This window comes from Ictidomys tridecemlineatus, chromosome 6 (assembly GCF_052094955.1).
Source record: "Ictidomys tridecemlineatus isolate mIctTri1 chromosome 6, mIctTri1.hap1, whole genome shotgun sequence".
Lineage (NCBI taxonomy): Eukaryota > Metazoa > Chordata > Mammalia > Rodentia > Sciuridae > Ictidomys > Ictidomys tridecemlineatus.
Window position 1 is genome coordinate 22,461,887 of NC_135482.1, and position 24,024 is coordinate 22,485,910.

General features: G+C 36.1%; 1 protein-coding gene across 1 annotated transcript in view; it reads right to left on the minus strand.

The window, feature by feature from the left end:
- Cfap54 (cilia and flagella associated protein 54) overlaps positions 1 to 24,024 on the minus strand; it is a 283,309-nt gene that overhangs the window by 133,888 nt on the left and 125,397 nt on the right. Inside the window, exons 40-46 of the mRNA XM_078052960.1 lie at positions 21,395 to 21,547; positions 19,548 to 19,742; positions 16,606 to 16,693; positions 16,101 to 16,310; positions 13,038 to 13,104; positions 10,237 to 10,419; positions 7,407 to 7,493 (exon numbers count right to left, since the gene is read on the minus strand). Coding sequence (XP_077909086.1) covers positions 7,407 to 7,493; positions 10,237 to 10,419; positions 13,038 to 13,104; positions 16,101 to 16,310; positions 16,606 to 16,693; positions 19,548 to 19,742; positions 21,395 to 21,547 — 983 coding nt within the window. The remainder of the gene's footprint in view (positions 1 to 7,406; positions 7,494 to 10,236; positions 10,420 to 13,037; positions 13,105 to 16,100; positions 16,311 to 16,605; positions 16,694 to 19,547; positions 19,743 to 21,394; positions 21,548 to 24,024) is intronic.

Consider the following 24,024-nt stretch of genomic DNA (forward strand, 5'->3'; position numbering starts at 1 on the left):
TTTCCACCTCCCCCCCCACACACACACACACAGCTGAGATTACTGGGCACAGTGACCACTCAGCACAAAACCGCTCTCAGCTGGTGAAGGGCGAGAGGTCCCGAAGTTGGGACTTGATGAGCAAAACAGGGGAGGGGTCTAAAAACCTGAAGCAAATTAGAGAGGCCAGGATTGATCGGGGAAGCTCCAGGCAGGAGAGCGGGCTCAAGTCTTCTCACCCTGGTTACCTACACCACCTGGTTACCTACACAATACGTAGGTCAGAAACTCCAGCTTAAAACAACACCACCTACTGGAAGAGAAGAGAAGAAGGAAGGAAACGGAATTCTAAGAGGTTTTTTTGTTGTTCCCTCCCGCCCCAATATTATCCTTCCTCTTTCTCTTCTACCCTTCTATCCTCTGGCTCTCAAAACTTCAATATATGTGAAACCAAGAACTTCACATGAAATAGAACTTTGAGAACTAAGTCACCTGAATAATATGATATAGAGAATTGCATAAGGCCTCCCCTTTTTAAAAATGTTTTTATTCTCTTTTTTCTTTCTTCTCTTTTTTCTCTTTCTTTCTTTCCTTCTCTTTTTCTCTTCTTCTCTTTCTTCCTCTTTCACTCTTCAAATTTTACTATTTTAACATCCTGTAATTTTCTAAATACATATGTGTGTTTGTTTTTTTTTGGTACTCTACTGTCCTCCCATGTACTTGTCTACCCTAAATTACTTCCTCTCTATTCCCCTGCTACTAACACTCTTCATTAGAGTTCTCCTTCAAATTTCCTAAGTTATATTAACCCCATACCCTCACATCTTTCCCTCTTACCATAGCATCCTATGCCCGACCCCCAGTTCACTGTCCACCACCAGAAACTGTACACCTTTTATAAAACTACTGATTATATTTTAAATAATAATGGAATCCAACATTTCTGGACATTGAGATTAACTATAAATGTCTTAATATCAATAATTTGTTCATAGGTGATATACTGTTGATATTAGGCTCTGATAACATTGTCCTTCCCCACAAAGGAGGGATCTTGGAACCATACAAGAGCAATACAAATCTATACGGTAAAAATAATAATACTCCAGTCCCACAGAGCTGAAAAGAAAGAAATGTGAGAAACATGAAGAGATAAGGGAAGAAAGTACCACAAACAATTCAAGACAACACATCATTAGAAGAATTGACAGCTATTGCAGAAAGAATGACAGGGAAAGATTTCAGGATATACATGATTAAAATGCTTTGGGATCTCAAAGAAGACATTAGAAAATAAATACAGGCAGTGAAAGATCACTTTGAAAATGAGCTACATAAACAAATCCAAGAAGCAAAAGATCACCTCAACAGGAAGATAGAGGTTATACAAAAAAACAAACAAAAACACACAGAGAAACCCTTAAAATGAAAGAAATAGTAAACCAAATTTAAAAATCAAATAAGAGCATCACCAACAGAGTAGACCACTTAGAAGATAGGACATCAGACAATGAAGATAAAGTATAACATCTTGAAAAGAATGTAGATAGCACAGTGAAAATGATAAACCATGAGCAGAACATCCAAGAAATATGGGATAGCATAACAAGACCAAATTTAAGAGTTATTAGGAGAGAAGGAGGCATAGAGGTCCAAACCAAGGAGTGAGCAATCTTTTCAATGAAACAATATCAGAAAACTTTCCAGACATGAATAATGAGACAGAAATCCAAATCCAAGAAGCCTATAGGATTCCAAATGTGCAAAATCACAACAGATCCACACCAAGATACATTATAATGAAAATGCCCAACATGCAGAAAAAGGAGAGAATTTTAAAAGCCACAAGAGAAAGGAATCAGATTACATATAGGGGTAAATCAATTAGGATAATCGCAGATTTTTCAACACAGACCCTGAAAGCTAGAAGATCCTGGAACAACATATTTCAAGCTCTGAAAGATAATGGGTGCCAACCAAGAATCTTGTATCCAGCAAAATTAAGCTTCAAATTTGAAGATGAAATAAAAATCTTCCATGATAAACAAAACTTAAAAGAATTTATAACTAGAAAACCAGCACTACAAAACATCCTTGCAAAATAGGTCATGAAGAGGAAACGAAAAATAATGAAAGTCAGCAAAGGAAATAGTACACTAAAGGAAAAAACTAATCAAGGAAGAAAACCAAATCAAGTTAAATAACAAAAATAAATAAATATGTCTGGAAATACAAACTATTTTCAATAGAAACCCTAAATGTTAATGGCTTAAATTCACCAATCAAAAGTCATAGGCTAGCAGATTGAATTGAAAAAAAAAAAAAGATTCAACAATATGTTGCCTATAGGAGACTCATCTGTTAGGAAAAGATATACACAGACTGAAGGTGAAAGGTTGGGAAAAATCATACATGGACTATGGAAACAAGCAGGGGTTTCCATACTCATATCAAATAAAGTAGACTTCAAGCCAAAGTTAATTAAAAGGGATAAGGCTGGACATTACATACTGCTCAAGAGAACCATATACCAACAAGACATAACAATCATAAATACATATGCCCCAAACAATTGTGCAGCTAAGTTCATCAAACAAACTCCTCTCAAGTTCAAGAGTCAAATTGACCACAACACAATAATTATAGGTGACTTTAACACACTTCTCCCACCACTGGATAGATCTTCCAAACAAAAAAAAAGTTGAATAAAGAAACTATAGAGCTCAATAGCACAATTAATAACTTAGACTTAAGTGACATATATAGAATATTTCAACCAGCATCAAGCAGATACACTTTCTTCTCAGCAGCACATGGATCTCTAAAATAGACAATATACTATGCCACAAAGCAACTCTTAGCAAATACAAAAAAGTAGAGATACTATCATGTATTTTATCAGATCATAATGGGATGAAATAGGAAATCAACAACAAAATAAAAAATAAAAATTTCTGCATCAAATGGAGACTGAACAATATGCTACTGAATGAACAATGGGTTACAGAAGACATCAAGGAGGAGAGTAGAAAATTCTTAGAGGTAAATGAGAACACAAACACAACATATCGAAATCTTTGGGAAACTATGAAAGCAGTACTAAGGAAAATTCATTGCATGGAGTTCATTCCTTAAAAGAAAAAAAAAGTCAACTAATAAATTACCTTACATTACATCTCAAAGCCCTAGTAAAAGAAATCAGCAGCAAAAGCAGTAGAAGGTAAGAAATAATTAAAATTAGAGCAGAAATCAATGAAATCAAAACAAAAGAAATAATTGAAAAAAAATTGACAAAACTAAAAGTTGGTTCTTTGAAAAAATAAATAAAATTGACAGACCCTTAACCATGCTAATGAAGAGAATGAGAGAGAGTCCTCAAATTACTAGCATATGAGATGAAAAAGACAATATCACAACAGACACTACAGAAATACAGAGGATAATTAGAAAGTATTTTGAAAACTTATACTCCAATAAAATAGAAGACATTGAAGGCATCAACAAATTTCTTCAGTCATATAATCTGCCCAGGTTGAGTCAGGATGAATACACAGCCAAGTTCTACAAGACCTTTAAGAAGGACTAATACCAATACTCTTCGATTTATTTCAGGAAACAGAAAAAGAGTGAGCACTTCCAAACTCATACTATAAGGCCAATATCACCCTGATTCCAAAACCAGACAAAGACATTTCAAAGAAAGAAAACTTCAGACCAATATGTCTAATGAACATAGATGCAAAAATTCTCAATAAAATTCTGGCAAATCAAATACAAAAACATATCAAAAAGATTATGTACCATGATCAAGTGGATTCATCCCAGGGATGCAAAGTTGGTTCAACATATGAAAATCAATAAATGTAATTCATCACATCAACAGAATTAAATATAAGAATCAATTGATCATCTCGATAGATGCAGAAAAAGCATTTGACAAAATACAGCACCTCTTTATGTTCAAAACACTAGAAAAACTAGGGATAACAGGAAAATGTCTCAACATTGTAAAGGCTATCTATGCTAAGCCTCAGGCCAACATCATTCTTAACGGAGAAAAACTGAAGGCATTCCCTCTAAAATCTGGAACAAGACAGGGATGCCCTCTTTCACCACTTCTATTCAACATAGTTCTTGAAACACTGGCCAGAGCAATTAGACAGACGAAAGAAATTAAAAGGAATATGTATAGGAAAAGAAGAAATTAAATTAGCTCTATTTGCTGACGATATGATTCTACACCTAGAAGACCCAAAAAAACTCCACCAGAAAAGTTCTAGAACTAGTGCATGAATTCAGCAAAGTAGCAGGATATAAAATCAACACTCATAAATCAAAGGCATTTCTGTTTATCAGTGACAAAGCCTCTGAGAAGGAAATGAGGAAAACTATCCCATTCACAATATCCTCAAAAAAATAAGATACTTGGGAATCAACTTAACAAAAGAGGTGAACAATCTATACAATGAAAACTACAGAACCCTAAAGAAAGAAGTCAAACAAGACCTTAGAAGATGGAAGGATCTACCTTGCTCTTGGATAGGCAGAATTAGTATTATCAAAATGACCATACTACCAAATTTTTGTACTATACTGATTTAATGCAATACTAATCAAAATCCCAATGGCATTCCTCATAGAAATAGAAAAAGCAATCATGAAATTCATCTGGAAAAATAAGAGACCCAGAATAGCTAAAGCAATCCTAAGCAGGAAGAGAGAAACAGGTGGTATTGCTATACCAGACCTTAAACTATACTACAGAGCAACAGTAACAAATACAGCATGGTATTGGCACCAAAACAGGCCGGTAGACCAATGGTACAGAATAGAGGACACAGAGACCAACCCACAAAATTATAATTATCTTATATTAGACAAAGGTGCCAAAAACATGCCCTGGAGAAAAGATAGCATGTTCAACAAATGGTGCTAGGAAAACTGGAAATCCATATGTAACAAAATGAAATTAAACCATATCTCTCACCATGAACAAAACTTAACTCAAAATGGATCAAGGACCTAGGAATTAAACCAGAGACTCTACATCTAATAGAAGAAAAAGTAGGCCCTAATCTTTAAAAAAAAAAAAAAAAAAGATTTTTTTAGGTGTAGATGAACACAACACAATGCCTTTATTTATTTATTTATTTATTTATTTATTTATTTATTTATTTATTTATTTTTATGTGGTGCTGAGGATCGAACCCGGCTCTCACCTGTGCTAGGCGAGCGCTCTACCGCTGAGCCACAATCCCAGACCGGCCCTATTCTTCATCATGTGGGATTAGGCCCTAACTTCCTTAATAAGACTCCTATAACACAAAAATTAAAACCAGGAATCAATAAATGGGATGGAATCAAAATAAAACGTTTTTTCTCAGCAAAAGAAACAATCTGTGAGGTGAACAGAGAGCCTACATCCTGAGAGCAAACCTTTATCCCTCACAAATCAGATAGAGCATTTATCTCTAGGATATATAAAGTACTCACCAAAATATAAACACCAAAATATAAATAACCCAATTAATAAATGAGCCAAGGACCTGAACAGACACTTCTCAGAAGAGGATATACAATCAGTCAACAAATATATGAAAAAATGTTCATCATCTCTAGCAATCAGAGAAATTCAAATCAAAACTACTCTAAGATATCATTTCACTCCAGTCAGAATGGCAGCTATTATGAAGACAAACAACAATAAGTTTTGGCAACGATGTGGAGAAAAAGGTACAGTCATACATTGCTGGTGGGACTGCAAATTGGTGCAGTCAATTTGGAAAGCAGTATGGAGATTCCTTGGAAATCTGGAATGGAACCACCTTTTGACCCAGCTATCCCTCTCCTTGTACTATGCCCAAAGGACTTAAAAACAGCATACTATAGGGACATAGCCACATAGCACAATTCACAATAGCTAAACTGTGGAATCAACCTAGATGTCTTTCAGTGAATGAATGGATTAAAAAATGTGACATATATACACAATGGAATTTTACTCAGCATTAAAAAAGAACAATTACTAATAGGGCATTATGTAAGATTGTGGATGTGTAACTGACGTGATTCTGCAATCTGCATTTGGGGTAAAATTGGGAGTTCATAACCCACTTCAATCTAATGTATGAAATATGATATGTCAAGAGCTTTGTAATGTTGTGAACAACCAATAAAAAAAGAAAAAAAAATAAAAAAGAACAAAGCCATGGCATTTTCAGGTAAATGGATGGCGTTGGGGAAGATAATACTAAGTGAAGTCAGCCAATCCCTAAAAAACAAGTGATGAATGTTTTCTCTGATAGAAGGAGGTTGACTCATATTGGGGTAGGGAGGGAGAGCATTGGAGGAATAGATGAATTCTAGACAGGGAAGAGGGGTGGGAGGGAAGGGGAGGGGGCAGGGGATTAGTAAGGATGGTGGAATGTGATGGACATCATTACACAAAGTACATGTATGAAGACTTGAATTGGGTGTCATCAAACTTTATATACAGAGATTTTTAAAATGTGGTATATTTGTGTATTAAAATTGTAATGCAAAAAAAAAGAATAGAGTTATCTTAGATTAGGTAGAGGGAAGTGAAAGGAGGGGAAGGCAGGGGATATGGGGATAAGAAAGATAGTAGAATGAAACAGACATTATTACTGTATGTATGTATGTGACTGTATGACCAAAATGATTCTAAAATATGCATACTCAGAAAAAATGAGAAATTATATCCCATCTATGTATGATATATCAAAGTATATAAGTGCATTCTACTGTCATGTATAACTAATTAAAAAAAATATAAAATTAATTTTAAAAATTTTAAAAAGAAGAGTTGAGGAGGTAAAGAACAGGGAGAAAATCTGCTGGATGTTCAGTGATCCACATGCAAAACGAACAACCAAAGTGGAAGCTTTCAGGAAAGTGGGTACAGAGAATGAGATGTCTGAGGTTCCCTTCCACATGGGGTTCAAGCTGACAGCACATGAATCTCAAAGGCAGAGAAACTTCACTGACTTCTGGGTTATAGAATTAATTCTCTGGTCTTATTAAGTCAATTGCCTGTGCACTGAAAAATCCTAATATACCACAATATACATAAAGATCCTTAGGAATAAATTAACAGAAACCAGAACACTGGCTTGTTTGCTCTGAACCAGGAAGCCAGTCTTGCAGAAGTGGTGATTTGCAAATTCCTGGTGTTAGTTGAGTATTGTTTCTAGAAGTAGCTGTTCCTCACTCCACTGTGGCCCAAGCATAAAATGATCAAAACCTTTTTAACAGGCTATTTCTTATACATGAGTACAATGATGTGTAAGTTATTTTTATAAATATACCACAAAATTATTATCAGCTTATTATTATGAGTATTAGAGTCAAATTAATGCATAACAGTACTCATAATAGTTAAAGGATATCAAATGTTTATGACATACCTTGAGGAGTCTCGCTTCTAGATTTCTGACAATGTCTTGGCAAATTCCAGAAACAAAATATTGGTACAATGCAAGGAGAGGCAGTACCTGCCAGGGGAAAAACACCCTGTTTCAAATATATTTCATCAAGTTAGTAACCTAGTAATCAAATTTATCCAAACATTTAGCCAGGCATGGTGGTGCATACCCCTAATCCCAGCAATTTGGGAGGGTGAAACAGGAGAATGGCAAGTTGGAGTCAGTCTCACCAGTTTAGCAAGACCCTGCCTCAAATAAAAAATAAAACAAGCTGTGGATGTGACTCAGTGTAGTGCAACCCTGGGTTCAATCTCCAGGATCACAAAAATAAAAATTAGCTGAATATTAAATATAGGATATGTTATTACAAAGTATTCATTGAGTTTCCATGCTAGCAAACTAAATCATTTGGCATAAGTAAAGAAATCTGTCTAGCAAACGCCTTATTAATTTCAGGGACTTATAGTTCCTTGTAGATGCCATTTGGTATCCCAAAATGAGGTCTCTTTAAGCATGGAAAATTAAAATCCAATTAATTATTTTCCTTGAAAAAACTAACATAAACGAAGCCTGTGGAAAATTTCTACCAAATGAGCTATCAAATAAATGTAAAATTTAAAGCAAAAGAACTCACATTCATGTCCCCTAACTAGTTCTTACTTATTCATATCAGTGTCAGCCACTTTGTGTTTTCAATTAGTAATTTTTTCATTGGTAAAAACAAGTTTAAAACATGTCCATTATGTGCTAGGCACTAATGAGTGAGAAAAAAATCTAACAAGTTCCAGCCTTTACATAGCATGTATTCTACTGATTAAAACCCAGCCTTCCTCTTCACATAATATTTTAAGTTTTCTAGAATCAAATCAAAAGCTCAATTGTTTTTAAGGTCTCATGGCTCTAAGTGAAGGCTAATAAACAATCGACACTTTAATTTACTCAACCACTATCCATCCAAAGACAAGACAGTTTTGCTTGGCCATTGGAACAGCCGCTGGTCTCAGTTCAAATCTGAAGTTCTGTTCCTGTAGCTGTAGCCTGACCGGTCAAAGGGAGATGAAATAAGAATTGAGAGCCCCATTGTTTAGTAAAGTTATTTCCCATCTTCTGCAGCTCTGGGTCCCACAGCAAATGTTATATTTGAAAGAAGTCTCCTTAGCCACTTGGCTATTTCTGGAGAAGGTCAATAAGTAGAAACAGTTACTTTTTATAAATTTAGCTGAGGAACCTCTAATGGTAGGTCAGTTGGTGATTGCTAACAGCAACAACTATTTTAGAAATTTTTTTAATATTTATTTTTTAGTTATAGGTGGACACAATACCTGTATTTTTATACAGGATATGTTATTACAAAGTATTCATTGAGTTTCCATGCTAGCAAACTAAACCATTTGGCATAAGTAAAGAAATCTGGCTAGCAGTGTCTCACACATGCTAGGCAAGCACTCAACTTTGAGCTACAACCCCAGCCCTTAGCAACAACTTTTTAAAAAGGACAAGAACTAGTCTTAAATGACTTCAAACATAATGCAATCTATTTTTCTACAATTATGCATTACAAACATAACACAGAACCTTTTTCTACAATTAATGTTGCACAAAACATTAAGACCTTGTGATTACCTTTGAGATTTAGGATTTTTTTTTCTTTAGTGAGAAATAAAACACACAATTTTATTACTGAAAGTTGCTCAATTATTCAGGGGAAAAAAACATTCTCAATTTCTTAAGCTTTATAGGGGGAAAACAAGTCTCATTTATCTTCCAATGCAGTGATATGTATTATATATGAATGAGTAGGCAGCTAAAGGTTACCCAGGGGATAAGATCATTTTCTGAATCTAGAAATGAATCCCTTTACCAGGAAGAGAAGCACCATTTGTTATTATTTTTAATAGACATTTTCATCCCAAATCTGCCCAGTATTAAAAGCATTGATAAATTGAAGAGGTGCTTTTAACACCTCTTCATTTTAATACCTGGTTTTATAATTTAACAACACATTTTAGGGGCAATAAATATTTTTAATATAAAGAGTGAGTTGAATTTAGAAGAACAATATGCCAAGAGAATAGAAAATAATATATGAAAAACAGTATGAAAGTTATGAAGTAAAGGAAAATAGTAAATGGAGAAGGAAAAGATGTCAAGAAGCAAACATAGGGGGAAAGAGAGACAAAAATAAAAGTATAAGAGGAAGACAGAAAGGAGCTTAAAAAAAGAAAATAGATATGAGGACCAATAAAACACACCAAATTGTTTTTAAATGCAACCAACTTTATCTTTTATACTGTGATTTCTTTCCCCAGGAGAGGAGAGCTATATTTGGATTTTGGGGTTTCCTAGGACATTAGGAATTTTCTACTTTTTATCTCACCATTAGAGTGGATTGTTCTCTTTGATGTACCCTTGACAGAGAAAAGACATGAGACACAAGAAACGTATTTCAATATGGAAGTACACTCATAGTTTGGGTATTGATAAGAACTAAACAACTTAATGCTGTAAGTTACTAGCGCACTACACTCCTATGTTTGATGTATCTACCGATGACACAGTCTAGTCAATTTTTCACCATGTCTTAAGAATAAAAGAAGTGAAGTAATAGAATAAAAAAGGGAACAAAATACAATGCAAACAATGTTAAAGAAAGACTGTTAATTAATATATTTTATTTGTAAGTATAGATAAGAATCCTAAATATAAAAGTTAAGTAAGAATTTCAGAACACTAGCGAAACTTGAAAAGTAGAAAGTAAGTGGGGAAATATGCCAAAGCGAATTAAAAGTTGTTGGTTTCACAAATTACTCACCATTAGATTTTGCTTAGCATAGTGCAGTTCACGTATGATGTAATACAAGCTTGCAACTACAGAGCAGATATCAGCCCTGTGTCTATCGGAGAAGAGTTCAATGCCTGGGAGAAGCTGAGTGATTTCATACTGAGCATAACAACGTTCAGCTTTAGGATGTGGAAGTGTGGTTCGAAGCAAACCCTGAAAATGATATACAGTAAAATAAAAAGCTATAAATTGCACTTGCAATGATGAAACCAAAAAATAAGTACATGCTATCACTTCCTAAAGTGCTTAGCACATGTCTAACATACTATACTCCATAATAAACAGTAATTATATTATTATAATTATTAATATTACTGTAATATTAATTATTATTGTTTTTTATTAGTTGTTCAAAACATTACATAGTTCTTGACATATCATATTTCATACATTTGATTCAAGTGGGTTATGAACTCCCATTTTTTCCCCCGTATACAGATTGCAGAATCACATCGGTTACACATCCACATTTTTACATACTGCCATACTAGTGTCTGTTGTATTCTGCTGACTTTCCTATCCTCTACTATCCTATTATTGTTTTTACCAGGCAAGATGGGCTTTTAAAATTCCATCGTAGTTGTATATTGTATATTTATTATTTTCAAAGAAATTACCATTACATAAAGTATTTAGTGAGAGTCAATTTGTGTTGGAATTTTCTAATAATTTTTTTATAAACATTATTTCACTTAATGCTCATCTAACCCACTCTTAGAAGGAAGAATCTCCATCTCAGAAGTTACATAATTGTGGTATAATCAATCACCTTATCTGAGGTCACACAGCTAATGATTATGGAAAAGAGATTTAAAGTCATGTCTGTATAACCAAAAAATCTATATCAGGATTATAAATTGAGAAAATAACAACTTGAAGTCTAAATTAAGGACAGGTAATTCCAAACTTTCAACTGCAATAAATATAAAGATAATCTGGTTAATGTGACACTATCTCTTGGTAACTTACATGATCAACATTGTACTAGATTCTGGGAAAACAAGATGAATACTTTTGTGGTTTAGATGTGAAGTGTCCCCCAAAAGTTCATCTGTGAAACATGCAAGAAGTTCAGAGAAGAAATGATTAGGTTACAAGAGCCTTAACCCAATCAGTGAATTAACACTTGATGGGATTAAGTGAGTGGTGACTGAAGGCAAGTGGGTTGTGGCTGAAAGAAGTGGGGCATTGGAGAAGGGGTGTCTTTGGGGTAAGTATTTTGTATTTGGCGAGTGGAGTATCTCTCTGCTTCCTGATCATCATGTGAGTTGCTTCCCTCTACACTTTTAAGCCATTGATATCCTGCCTTACCATGAGATATGGAACCTGCTGTCTATGGACTCTTAACTAAAATTATAAAATACAATGCTAGCTTTATATACAAATTTTCCATTCACAGACATAATAGATTACATCATTATTTTTAAAACTTTGATATTTTATTATTTACATGTACTAGAATATAAAGATATTAATCTCATTTGGTTTTCTGCAGTGATGAAGTGAATATTGTTGTAACTACAGATCTCTGAAACTGTGAGCCCCCAAATAAACTTCTCCTCCTCTACAATTGTGCTGGTCATGTCTTTTAGTCATAGCAGCAAACAAAGTTGACTAAAACAAATACATAAAACCCAATTTTACATTTAGAAGTATTTCTTTGATTATCTTAACTAATTCTCTTTTTGATGATGAATGCACTATAAATTTTTAAAATTTATATCGGGAAAGAATTTTAATCAGATTGCTTATTAAGATCCTATTCTAAAATACTAGGTAGTTGTTGAAATTTTTAATTTCACAAATTTGCTTTAAAAATCTTAAAAAGAATGAGCAGACTTTTAAAATTAATCCCACCAGCTGCTTTTTATTTTTAGGTATAGCATTACTAGTGTAGCAATATTTAATGTCCAAGTTAAACAAAAAACTGAACATTTTTTAAAATCACATTTTTTCTAAAACATAAGGAGCATTATCTTCAAAAACAAGGAATATGAGAAAGTAAAACTGAGATACAAGGAGTCTGGGTTAGATCATCATTATTCCCTTCCCTCTCTTGCCTCCTTCCTTCTTCCCTTTGAAGCACAGCAGAAGGTATTTGGAATATGAAAAAATTGCAAAGTCTGTCCTTATATTCAAAGGAGCTTTTCCCAAAGAACTTATCTATCCAGATTTCAGATGCTCTTAGCCTCCTCTGATACACATAACAAGGGTTATCTGTCCATCTGCCAAAGTAAACAGAACCTTTAGCAGACTGCAAAGGCCCCTGGCTGCATCCCTGAATCTCAGAATGTCTTATATTTCAGATAAAAGCTCCTTTCTTCTTCAGTGAAGTCAAACCAAAATCCTGAGACACACAAGCACTCCTCTTCTAGTCTTCAACTTATTACTTGCTTTTTAGATGACATATTTTACATGGTGCAACCCAACAAAACTTAATTAAGTTGAGGTAACTTAAGGCAACCATTTGAAGTCAAACAGACTGGCTTCACATGGACCAACTAGTAACTTGATCTTACCAACAACAGGAGACGCAGTTTCCCTATCTGTAAAACTCCTTCTGTTAAAGGAGAAAAATGGTGAATGTTCAAGGGGAATGTGCTACCAGAGGAGATGGGCTTAGCCAGCAAAGGAGAAATGGGCTTGTGACATTTAATCACAGTTCATGCTATTTTCCTACTGTGAGCTTTACGAAATTTAATAACAACAGCACTTCTTTTTTTTTTCCTAGAATAGTCATGCTATTGTAAAAAACACACATCAAGTGTTACCTGAAAGAGTAATGCAGAAAAAATGCAGCAGCTGATTCTCTTGTTAACGTTCAGGGTTATAATAAATCTAAGTGAGAATAAGAAAAACCAATTAGTAGACAATTTTCCAAAATATTTTGATATAAATATATGTCTTTAGACATATATCTAGGATACAGAAAATAAAAGAAAAAATAAACGTAAAAAAATATGAAGAAGAAATGGAAAATTAGCCATAATCTTACCCCCTAAACATGATTTCTGGTAACAATTTGGTTAGTTTCCTTCTAGATTTTTCTATACATGGTTATATAAAGGGAAACATAAATACTTGCATATTAAGACTAAAATTGTAAAATATAATGCTAGCTTTATATACAAATTTTCCATTCACAGACATAATAGGTTACATCATTATTTTTTAAAACTTTGATATTTTATTATTTACATGTACTAGAATATAAAAATATTAATCTCATTTAGTTTTCTCCAGTGATGAAGTGAATACTGTTGTAGCTACATTTTTGAGCATGTATCCTTCTAATTCCACTGGATAAATTCTTCAGAGTGGAATTTTGGGGTAGAAAATGAAGTAACAATTAAGATTTTTAATGAGTATAGTTAAATAACCATAATTAGTTATAACCATAATGAATATGACTGTTAAACCCCAAATATTGCAACAACATATATTCTCCTAGCCATTTATTATAGAGCTGCTCACACTCAGTCCCTCTGCCAAAAATTAAGATAATATTTCCATTTACTATTGTCCCTTTTGATGCCCCTAAGAACATTGTGAGTTTCCTTTACATGGGTCTTGAAATATGCATTTGCAGCTGTAAACCGTGTTGCCTGCTCCTGAATCTTACTTAGATAAAACCCATCAGCCTCATTGTATTAATAACATTGTTCCTCTGACCTCGGCTTTTCTGTGTAGATATTTGATTTTGCAGTGAGAAGAGTTCAGTTCAGTTCACTCAGAGTCTGGGAGAAGAGCTCAAGGACCCCTGCCCTTCCCTGTGGACTCAGGTTTTTGGAAGTCAGACCTCCAGCTGGGTAAACAGGAAACAGCTTTCTTTGGGGTTGAAATCACTAGGTGATAACTTCAGACACAGAGCTGAGGTGCCTCTGGCAAGAAAGCCAGAGCTGTTCATTTCCAAATTGTGACCTTCCTCCCTTGGCTTTTCTAGTCCCAACCACCAACCTCTACTGTCATAAGTGTGTGTGTGTGTGTATGTGTGTGTGTGTGTGTGTGTGTGTGTGTGTGTGTCTATCTGTCTAAGGATAAATTCCTTTTCAGGAGCACAAAAAATAATCAAACTTGATTGAAGTTTAAAAGATCTTTCATGGGTAATGCCTTTAAAGTGGCAATTTCTTATTTCCCCTGCCTAAAGATACTACTCTTTTGAAAATATGAAAAAACTAACTTGGAGAAGTTATTGTTTCAGTTTGCTCTGAGGCTCAAAATAGAATGCAGGTTTTTGGCCACCACGCCCTCTAGGTGAGCGAAAGGAAAAACTGGAGAGGTATACTTCTACTGTTTCTTTAATTTTTACATTTCTCTCATTATCCAAATATTCAAGGTATTCATGTGTGGTAACTATTCAGCATTGTGATCGACATTCACATATTATTCACATATTATTCATGACATCCTGAACAATGGGCCTCAATAAAATCCATGTCTTATGCTCTAGAACCTGTGAATGTGTCACTTTACGTGGCAGAAAAGACTTTGCAGATGTGATTGAATTAAGGACCTTGAGATGGCACAACCCTCCTGGATTTTATTCAGGTAAATCAGAGTCAGAGAAGGAGATGTAGGGTGTGGAAGTGGAGGTCCTAGAGAGCCAAAAAGCAAGAGGGTGAGAGCAAAAGAGAAAGATGGAGGGCGGCTGGTCTTAAGGATAGATGGGGCTTTGGCTGTGGAATGCAGAAGAACCCAAAGCTGGAAAAGGCCAGGAAACAAATTGTTCCCTGGAGCCTCCAGAGGAAGCACATCCCCACTGATGCCTTGATTTTAATACTTCTGAACTTCATAACTCTAAGATAATAAATTTGGGTACATGCTGGGGGTGTAGCTCAGCAGTAGCGCTAGCCCAGCTTGTGTGAGGCCCTGGGTTCCATCCCAGCACAGCAAAACAACAAAACCATTTTGTTTTAAGTCACTAAGTTTGTAGCAATTTGTCACAGCAGGGATAGGAAACTAATCCTACTGCATTATGGGCTAAACCTATCCCCTCACAATTAGTGTATAGACATCTTAACCCCTCAATACCCTCAGAATGTAATTGTACTTGGAGATAGGGTCTCCAAAAAGGTACTTGAGTTAAAAAGAAGCATATGAATGGACCTTGACCTAATATGATTGACATCTGCATAAGAAAAAGAGATTAGGACACAGACAGTACAGAGGAGAGGCCATAGGAGGACACGGTGAGAAAATGGCCCTTTACAAGTGAAGGAAAGAGGCCTCAGAGGAAACCAATCAGCCAAAATCTTGATCTCAGATGTCCAGACTCCGGAACTCTGAGATGATACATTTCTGGTGCTTATGCCCAATCTGTGATACTTTGTTATGGCAAGCCAAGCACACTGTTAGCATGTGTCATGTAATTTTCACCATCACCATTTATAGATGAGGACACAGGCTGAGAAAGAATGAGTGACATGCTAAGGGTTTCAATAATACTCTTGACCCTTCCCACATTAGCCAACCTCCATCATTATTCTTGCCTCCATGCCAACTATTCCTTCTCTCACTTCTTCAACAGGTAGTCAATGAATGCCAGACACATGGGATACCTTTATGAATAAAGCAAAGACCTATCTATGCTGATGTGGTGCTCCTACGTTAGAGCTGGGAGGTGTGGGGGTGGAAGTGGAGGTCCTAGAGAGCTAAAAAGCAAGAGGGTGAGAGCAAAAGAGAAAGATAGAGGAGATGGTCAAAAACAATAAACATCATCAGTGAGTAATCCATATCACCCTGCATGGTGGGGATATAACTTTCCAAGAAGATAGCACGTGTGGGTATTGCACAAAGGGTAGCTGGGATGTGGGTCATTCCATCCTCATACTCACTGAGCTATCTTTGCGGATATGACTGCACCTTGAAGACACCCCCAAATGCCAACTTTTGATAGAAATTCCTCACTGTAGTCTTTGAAGGTCTGAGGTGAACAACTGTTGGGGGCACTGGTGGAGGAGGGAACAAATTCTTTCCATGTATGTAGCACATCTGGTTTTCTGAATATATCATCAAGAGCTTGACACCAACACTTAAAAGCAGCCCTAGAACAACAACAACAACAAAAAAGCATCAAGTGGTATGTTTTCTGAGACTGGTCTTCAAGCCCACTTTCCAAAAAGAAAAGTAAATAGGGTGGAAAAATATTCAATGAAGACATTAGAAAATAAATCTATATCATCCATTGCTCATAACGGTTTCTCTCAAGTAGCATTTGATACTATAAAATGAAGCATGGTACAACTAAAATTTATGAAAGACAATATTTTTTCCTAATTATTAAAATCTTTTGCAAACAAAAAAAGTTAGCCCTTGTCCTATTAACTCCTAAAAATCTACCTTTTCTTTTCTGCAAAGATGAGAAGATTTCCAAGTGTATGCAGTGCCTGAACTTTAAGACTTCTTTGATTGCTGGCATGGAGAACATCTGTATTTTTAATCAAGTAAAAGAACAAATGTCAGTTGCAAGAGAAATATTTCCTTTTTATTTGCAAGAATATTTTAAACTGCATTACTCCTTAACCGTGTAGATTACAGTAAGAAAGCTTCAAGTTAATAGTGCCTTCAAATGTCACACTATATTTATATACCCAGAGAGAGCAAACCATGTTTTATTTGAACACATAGGAACAGGAGGTTGGGATGAAGTCAGACAGAGAAAGGCACAGATACTTGGGGATGATGGGGATGACTGGAGCACAGTTTTCTTGAGAAGGTAAACTGGGACCCTGAGGACAGAGGTCAGGTCTGATTCTGGAGGCCTCTGATCGCCAGGTGCTGAATTGTGGAAGTTGCCCTATAGCAACTGGGGAGGCCCAAAGAGTTTGCTTTGAGCAAAGATGTGACAAGATCATAGCAAAGCAGAATTTCTTCTTTTACCTAAATCCAGAAAATATGCCTTCAATATCATGCAAATTTGTTTGTTTGTTTAATAAATGCATGCATTCAGGAAGCTAGGAGGCCAACCAACATGGCAGTGGTTCCTCATGAGGCAGTACTTACTGTCTTGGAGGGCATTTTAGAAATTTAAGGAAGGGTTTTGTTAGTTGTCACATTGATGCATTTTCTGGTGTTTTATAGGTGAGGACCAGAGATTCTGAATGGCCTATAATACACAGAAACTTCATTGCAGTGAAAAAAAAAAAGGTGCAAAATATATTTAAAATTAACTTGGTCTGATATCTAAACTAATTTTACACATAAAAGAGTATTTTTGCATGATTTTAAACATCCTCAATTTTCCAGAAATACAACCAATGTAGAACTTTGTTTTGTTCAGAATGTTATCAAGACTTATTTGCCATTTTAGAAAATCATATCACCTAACTTAATAATGCTAATAATACTTAAGTCACCAATACAACACACCTGTGTCAGTTTATCCGTAGCTGTCATATCATGGTGATTGCACATAGAGGACAGAAGCATCTGACCACCTCTTCACACCTTCTAATGCCTGAGCTTTTATATGCTAACACACGAGTTCTTTTATTATAAAGTGATTTTGTTTAATTTATCCTTTACTTTATGAGGCAGGAGGCAAGATATAAAAATAGGTATAAAGGAGACTAATGGGGTAGAGAAAAGCAACTGTCACTTGAAACCTAAAAATCTTCAAGAGCACCACACCTATAATCACAGCTACTCAGGAGGCTGAGGTAGAAGGATCACAAATTAAGGACAGCCTCAGCAACTTTACAAGTCCCTGTCTCAAAATTAAAAATCTCAGGAGACACTCAGTAGTACAGCACTTCTGGGTTCAATCCCCAGTACCATAAAATAAAAAAATAAATAAAATCAGTAGCTCCTTGAATACCTTCACCCCAAACCTATTTTCCTCAAAGCCTGAAACCTTGTAAAAAAAAAGTCCTCAAGTCTTAAGAGTATTGCAAATCTATATGATTGATGCCTACAAATATTGATAGCTTACACAATATACTTTTCTTTAGATTAAATAAAACTAAGAGAAAATATTGTTAGATACTTGGGATATGGACACATTCGACACATTATCTGCTGACTGGATGACATCAAACATAGAGATCCTAAAGAGAATCAGACCTCTCTGACCCACCCTGTGCTCCAGGAGTAAAAGAATAGAGCTCATCAGGCTAACATTATCCCCATGCACTTCTCATGATCAATATTTACAAAGTTCACTTTAAAAGAAGTGTCCAACACTCTGACTTGAGCCCTGGTCATTTTCAGAGGGCATCTCATATGGTCTCATTACACCCTTGAGCATTAAACATTGAACTATGGTTATTCCCCTTCAGAATCAATTTATTTCCCCACCCAAAACTTCATCTGTCCAATCCCCTTTCATTCATGCTGTTGATATTCTGTCAAACCTTGTATCAAAATACTACAGGTGTTATGAACTACAGGTATAATAAATAGTTAATAATCAGAATCAGGGAGAGTTTATTAAAATGGCTTTTAAAACAGATTTAAAAAGAAGATCCCAAGACCCCAAATTCATGTCTTACTTTCCATACCTACATTCTTTCCTTTGAGAGTGTGTCCTGCTCTATTGATGCATGCCTGAATCAGCATTGCTCTCATGAATAAATCTTTGTTTGTGTCTTTTTTATACATCCTGAAATTCCTTTCTGCAGCCTAAGTCAAGAACCTGCAAGGGTGCAGTTGAGGTCCTCTTTCTCCTTTCTGGGAGACCACTATAACCCCTAACTGGTGATGTTTAAAGCCCCATAAAGATTTTGTTGTTGTTGTTTTGTTTGTTTGTTTGATTGGGTTTGTTGTTGTTGTTGTTGTTGTTAGAAATGTATATGTAGGTAGAATGTGATAAATATAAATTTTACTTCAGTAAAATATAAGGGGAAAGAGAATCATAAAACATATAACTGATGTTTTGTCCAAAAAGAGCAAATTGGGTCTACAATATAGGTTGAGAATATATTACTGAATTTGTAGAAAAGCCAAAAAAGGAAAATAAACTCATCTGAGACCAAGAAAAAGCATATATAAGGGCCCCCTCCCCACAAGGTGTTCACAGTTGCTATTAAAGAGGGATGGGCAGAAGGATGGCTTAGAATCTCACAAGGATGACAACCAGGCTGGGAAAGTGGGTCACAAGAGGAGACTGAAAGTATCTTCTGTATTCAGACTGTTGTGTCACAGCCTATGATAGTGTGATAAATCGACTCTATGTTCAAGATCTTTCGAGCTACTTCCAAGGGTAACGTCTCAGGACCAGATGCAATCTCACTATTAATTCAGAAGGCCATATAGAAAATGCATACACAATGGGTTAGCCTTACCAATACTTTGGTGATAAGAAGAAATTACCAATCCCAGCTGTGAATAGGGAAGTTTGCTTTTCTCCACTGAACTAAAAACTCTGAAGTGCTCCTGAGAAAGATTAGGAGGTGTTGACATGTGCATCTCTTCTGTTCCCAGACAAAATTCCACCTTCCCAGGCGTGAGTTTTAAATTGTTGATTCCTGTTCTATCTCCTAAATTTGTGGAAACAAAATTTAAAATGGTGAAAGGAAGGAAACGGATGGGGAGGGAAAGGGTAGAGGAAACTGAAAGGGAAGAAAAGATTTTGCATACACATGGGAATTATTCGCAGTTTGAGGGACACTTTTTCCCTAAACTTGGTATCCAGTATCATCTTTTAAAGACACCCCGGTGTGGGAGGATGGGCTCTATACCCTTGTTATTTCATAAAGAGAACTACAAAGGGCCAGTCAACCAGAAAGCTAATGTTAAGATCATGCTTTGGGGAATTGGGGGAAGTTACACAGTATGAGTTCGTCTTTTTTTTAATAACTTCAGACAGTAAGATGTTCATTTGCCCCTGGGGCAGAAACCTTTGGGATAGAGTCAACTCTTACATAGTTCTGGCCTAAGAAAGAAAAAAAATGGGGGAAAAAAAAAACCCTCTCTCTTTTTAAGATCAGAAAACACACAGGGAAAAGCAGAGAAAAAAAAATTTCAGGGAAATAGTCAAAGTAGCAGAGAGAAAAGCTAATATGGATTTTGAAGTCCACAGCCTGAGGACTGGGGATAAACTACTGAGAATATTTTAGTACAAGGTGAGATTCAGGGTGAATTAACAGAATCATTTTTAGGAATGAATTTCCTTTTTTACTCTATGCCTTACCCATTGTTAACGTATAGAGTAACTGAAAGGAGGTAAAGGAAATCTGGAGGGATAGTTGAACATAATGTGAGTCTGCAGACAATACCTCCAAAAATTTGGCATACTTTTAAAAGGAATGCTCTTGGGAGATTAAGGGGTGGCCAAAAATATAACAAGCAAATCAGTAAAAATAAATAAATAAATAGATAAAACTCTGTTCGTGGTTGTAAAAACAACTGACCAAATTTCTAAAAGGTAAGTTATTTAAGGGGTGTAAATTAAATCTATTTTAATTGCTTCAGAATATAATTACTGTGAGTTTATTCTCATTACTTGGATAAATTTGAGCAGCAAAGGGCATAAATATAAGTCAAAGTTTTAAAGTCTTAAAATAACCTAAGTATAGATAGTTCAGGATTTTTTTCTCAGTCTAAATTTTACACTGTTCTTTGAGTTTACCACCTACCCACTCAAAGCCCTGCCTTGATTGAATTCACAAATCGATAAATGTTGATAAGGAAGAAAATGAGTAAACATAATATAACCAATAATAGTGAATATCTGGTTCTAAGCTAAAAGAAAACTCTAAGATGAAAATTTATGGGATTAGTAAGAGGTCTTAATGGTGCTTATTTTAAAATTCACCCATTTCTTTGAAATGGGTGAAATGGTCCTTGGTAAAAGGTTCTAGTTAACTCAGTATGCCTTACCCATCCAGTAATGGAAGCAGAACATGAACACAGTCCTAGACCTGCAAAGGCAACTGTGAGGACAACAATGTACAGCATCAGACAATTAATGAATATTAATTCCACATGTTTTCCAAGGAGTTGGCTAGTTTCTCAGAAAGCATAAAAGCAGGTGAGTGAGAAATTGCCATAGTGGGAATGAAGTGTAGAAGGAAAGGATCTTGCTAGATCCTTTAGACAAGAGGAAGACAGGGAAAGGCAGCCAGGGGGTGGGATGTCAGTGGGGAAGGGGTCATGAAACCAGATCCAGGGACATGAAACCACCAATTACCTTGTGTCTGTGCCAGAAATAATGAAAGCAACTTTCTGCTGTGTCGGATTGATCTGTTATGGTATTTGGATTTTTCCAGGGTCTCTCTAAAGCATCTCAAAGTGTCTGTCACATCCACGGGCACACAGATGATCTGTTTGGCTCTGTTATACTCTGGAAGGAAAAAGAAGGGGACGCTGGGGATGAAACTCGGCACAGAGCCAACTAGAAGCAAAGAAGGCTCTGATTTCTTGGTCCCAACCTGAAGCTGCTAAATTCAAAGTCCCCAGATCAGCAACATTCAGGTCATTTTTTTTTTCTTTTGGTATCTTTGAAAGTTCTTTTTTTAAAAAGAAACTTAGGAAAGTTCTGATTCTTATGAAATGCAAATAACTTTAGATCTTGTCAATTTCCTTATGAAGCCTCCTACTTTTTCTTTCACTGATCATAAAAAATGAAATAATCTACTCCTTTTTTTAGCAAACTTCTTCAAAGCAAAGGTACCTTGGGAAAGAGACTAAAGGAGGAAACAAAGAATCCTAGAGACAGGCAACTGCTCTCTGAAGGGAAGGGAAAGACAGGTTCCTAAGACTTGAGGGTGCAAAGGAAAAGGTGCATGGGGGCGGTGGGTGGGTCCGGAACCAACCAGCTGCCTTGAAAAGTTCCAGGAAGAGGAGATGGTAGGTTGCTGAGAGGTTTCTGGGGAGCGAGGGGTGATCCTGGGAATTAGACTCCAGGTTTGCAGCATACACCAAGAAGAAGGAGAGAAAGGAATTGCCAGTTTCAGAATTAGAATAACAAAGAACACGTGGAAGGTGTCCAAATGGAAGGTCTCTTAGGCCAAAGAAAGAGGTCTGTTTTTCTGTTTTTCAAATTGTAAGCAATCACAAGATTGGATTTTTGTCTTTTTTCCTTAGAGAAAGAAGATTTAAAAGCATCTTAGCTCAGGCTGCTGTAAATGCATTACCACAGACCACACGGTTTATGAACAACAAAAAATTGCTTTTCACAGATCTGGAGGCTGGAGGTCTTAGACTAAGGTGCCAACAAGGCTAGGTTCTGGCGAAGTCTCTCTCCCTTGTTTGCAGCTGGTTTCCTTTTCACTGTGCCTCTTTCACATAGCAGAAAGGGGGCTAGAGAGAGCACTAATCCCCCATCTGTGAGGACTCCACCCTCATGATCTAATCACCGCCCAAGTCCCTGCATCCTAACAACACATCACATTGGTTACGATTTCAACATCTGAATTTTGAGGAGCCATAGATATTCAGCCCTCAGCAGGGAGCAACAGGAAAGGAGGAAGACTGGAAACTCTCACATATTAATGAGACAATTACTTTCTCCAGCTTTAAACATTGTTTTAACACACTTGTGAAGCATCTAGTATAGTGCCCGCCATGGAGTAAACACTCAATAGATAGAGGCTCACATTATGACTGCCAGTCACTTTTTTTTTTTTTCTTTTTTGGAACCAGGGATTGAACTCAGGGGCACTTGACCACTGAGCTACATCCCCAGCTCAATTTTGTATTTTATTTAGAGACAGAGTCTCACTGAGTGGCTTAATGCTTCACTTTTGCTGATGTTAGCTTTGTACTCGTGATCCTCCAGTCTCAGCTTCCCAAGGCACTGGGATTACAGGTATGAACCACCGCGCCCAGCATAGTCATATCTTTTTAAAATATAGTCATGTGCCACATAATGACGTTTTGCTTATGGACAGCTCATGTATGTGATGATGGTCCCACAAGATCATATCACCTACTGACTCATAGCTATGTTAGTTTGTGTAAGCACACTCTGGCATTCATATAACAATGAGGTTGTGCAGTGGCATATTCTTGCCATTGAGCGTGACTGCATATATTGAGCACTTTGGAGTACCAGATACCACGGCAGACACTGAGGAAACACAAGCAGACACAATAGACAGGGCCCCTGCTGCTCTCACAAAGCTTACATTCTAGAATAAAACCTGGAAATATTATTTATAATAAAAATAGTCTGGAGAAAATTGTCCAGCTATCTCTGTATCAAATATCTGCCTATAACTCTTCTTGTTTTTTTTCTAAACTATCTTTCCGTTTTTTCAAGCCCTAGCATATCTTTTCTCTTGAAGCCTAATTAGGGTTCTGTCAGGGGTGGTATAAAGCAAAGAGGAAGCATCAGAAGTTCAGAACTTCTTTCTGAAAATGCCAATGGACAGAAAATTCAAAAAGCTATTCCAAAGGTACTAGTAGTAGCACCTTCACAGTTTGGAACAGGTAAGGAGGACCAGCACAAGATGGAAAAGGAAGGAATTATTATGTTTTACATTGTACCAATGTAAAAACAAAAGTTGAAATACCAATGATTCCTCAGGGCTGGGCCAACCAGGGTGGGAACCCAGGGAGTGGTCTGAAATTTGGGGCTGCTTTCTACACACTTGGTCATTTCCACAATCAAAGGCCTTAATAAAACACACCTGACAAAGAGTTGAAAATTTCAACAGACCTGAGGACTGAATGATCCTTTCAGAGAACTTAAATACTAATAAGGTCAAAACTCAAGAAAGAGACTCCAGGTGGAATGCAAAAACAGTTATAATAAAAGGCATATCCAGGTTTATCTACCCTGTGGAGCTTAACAAGCAGGAAAGTTACTCATCCATA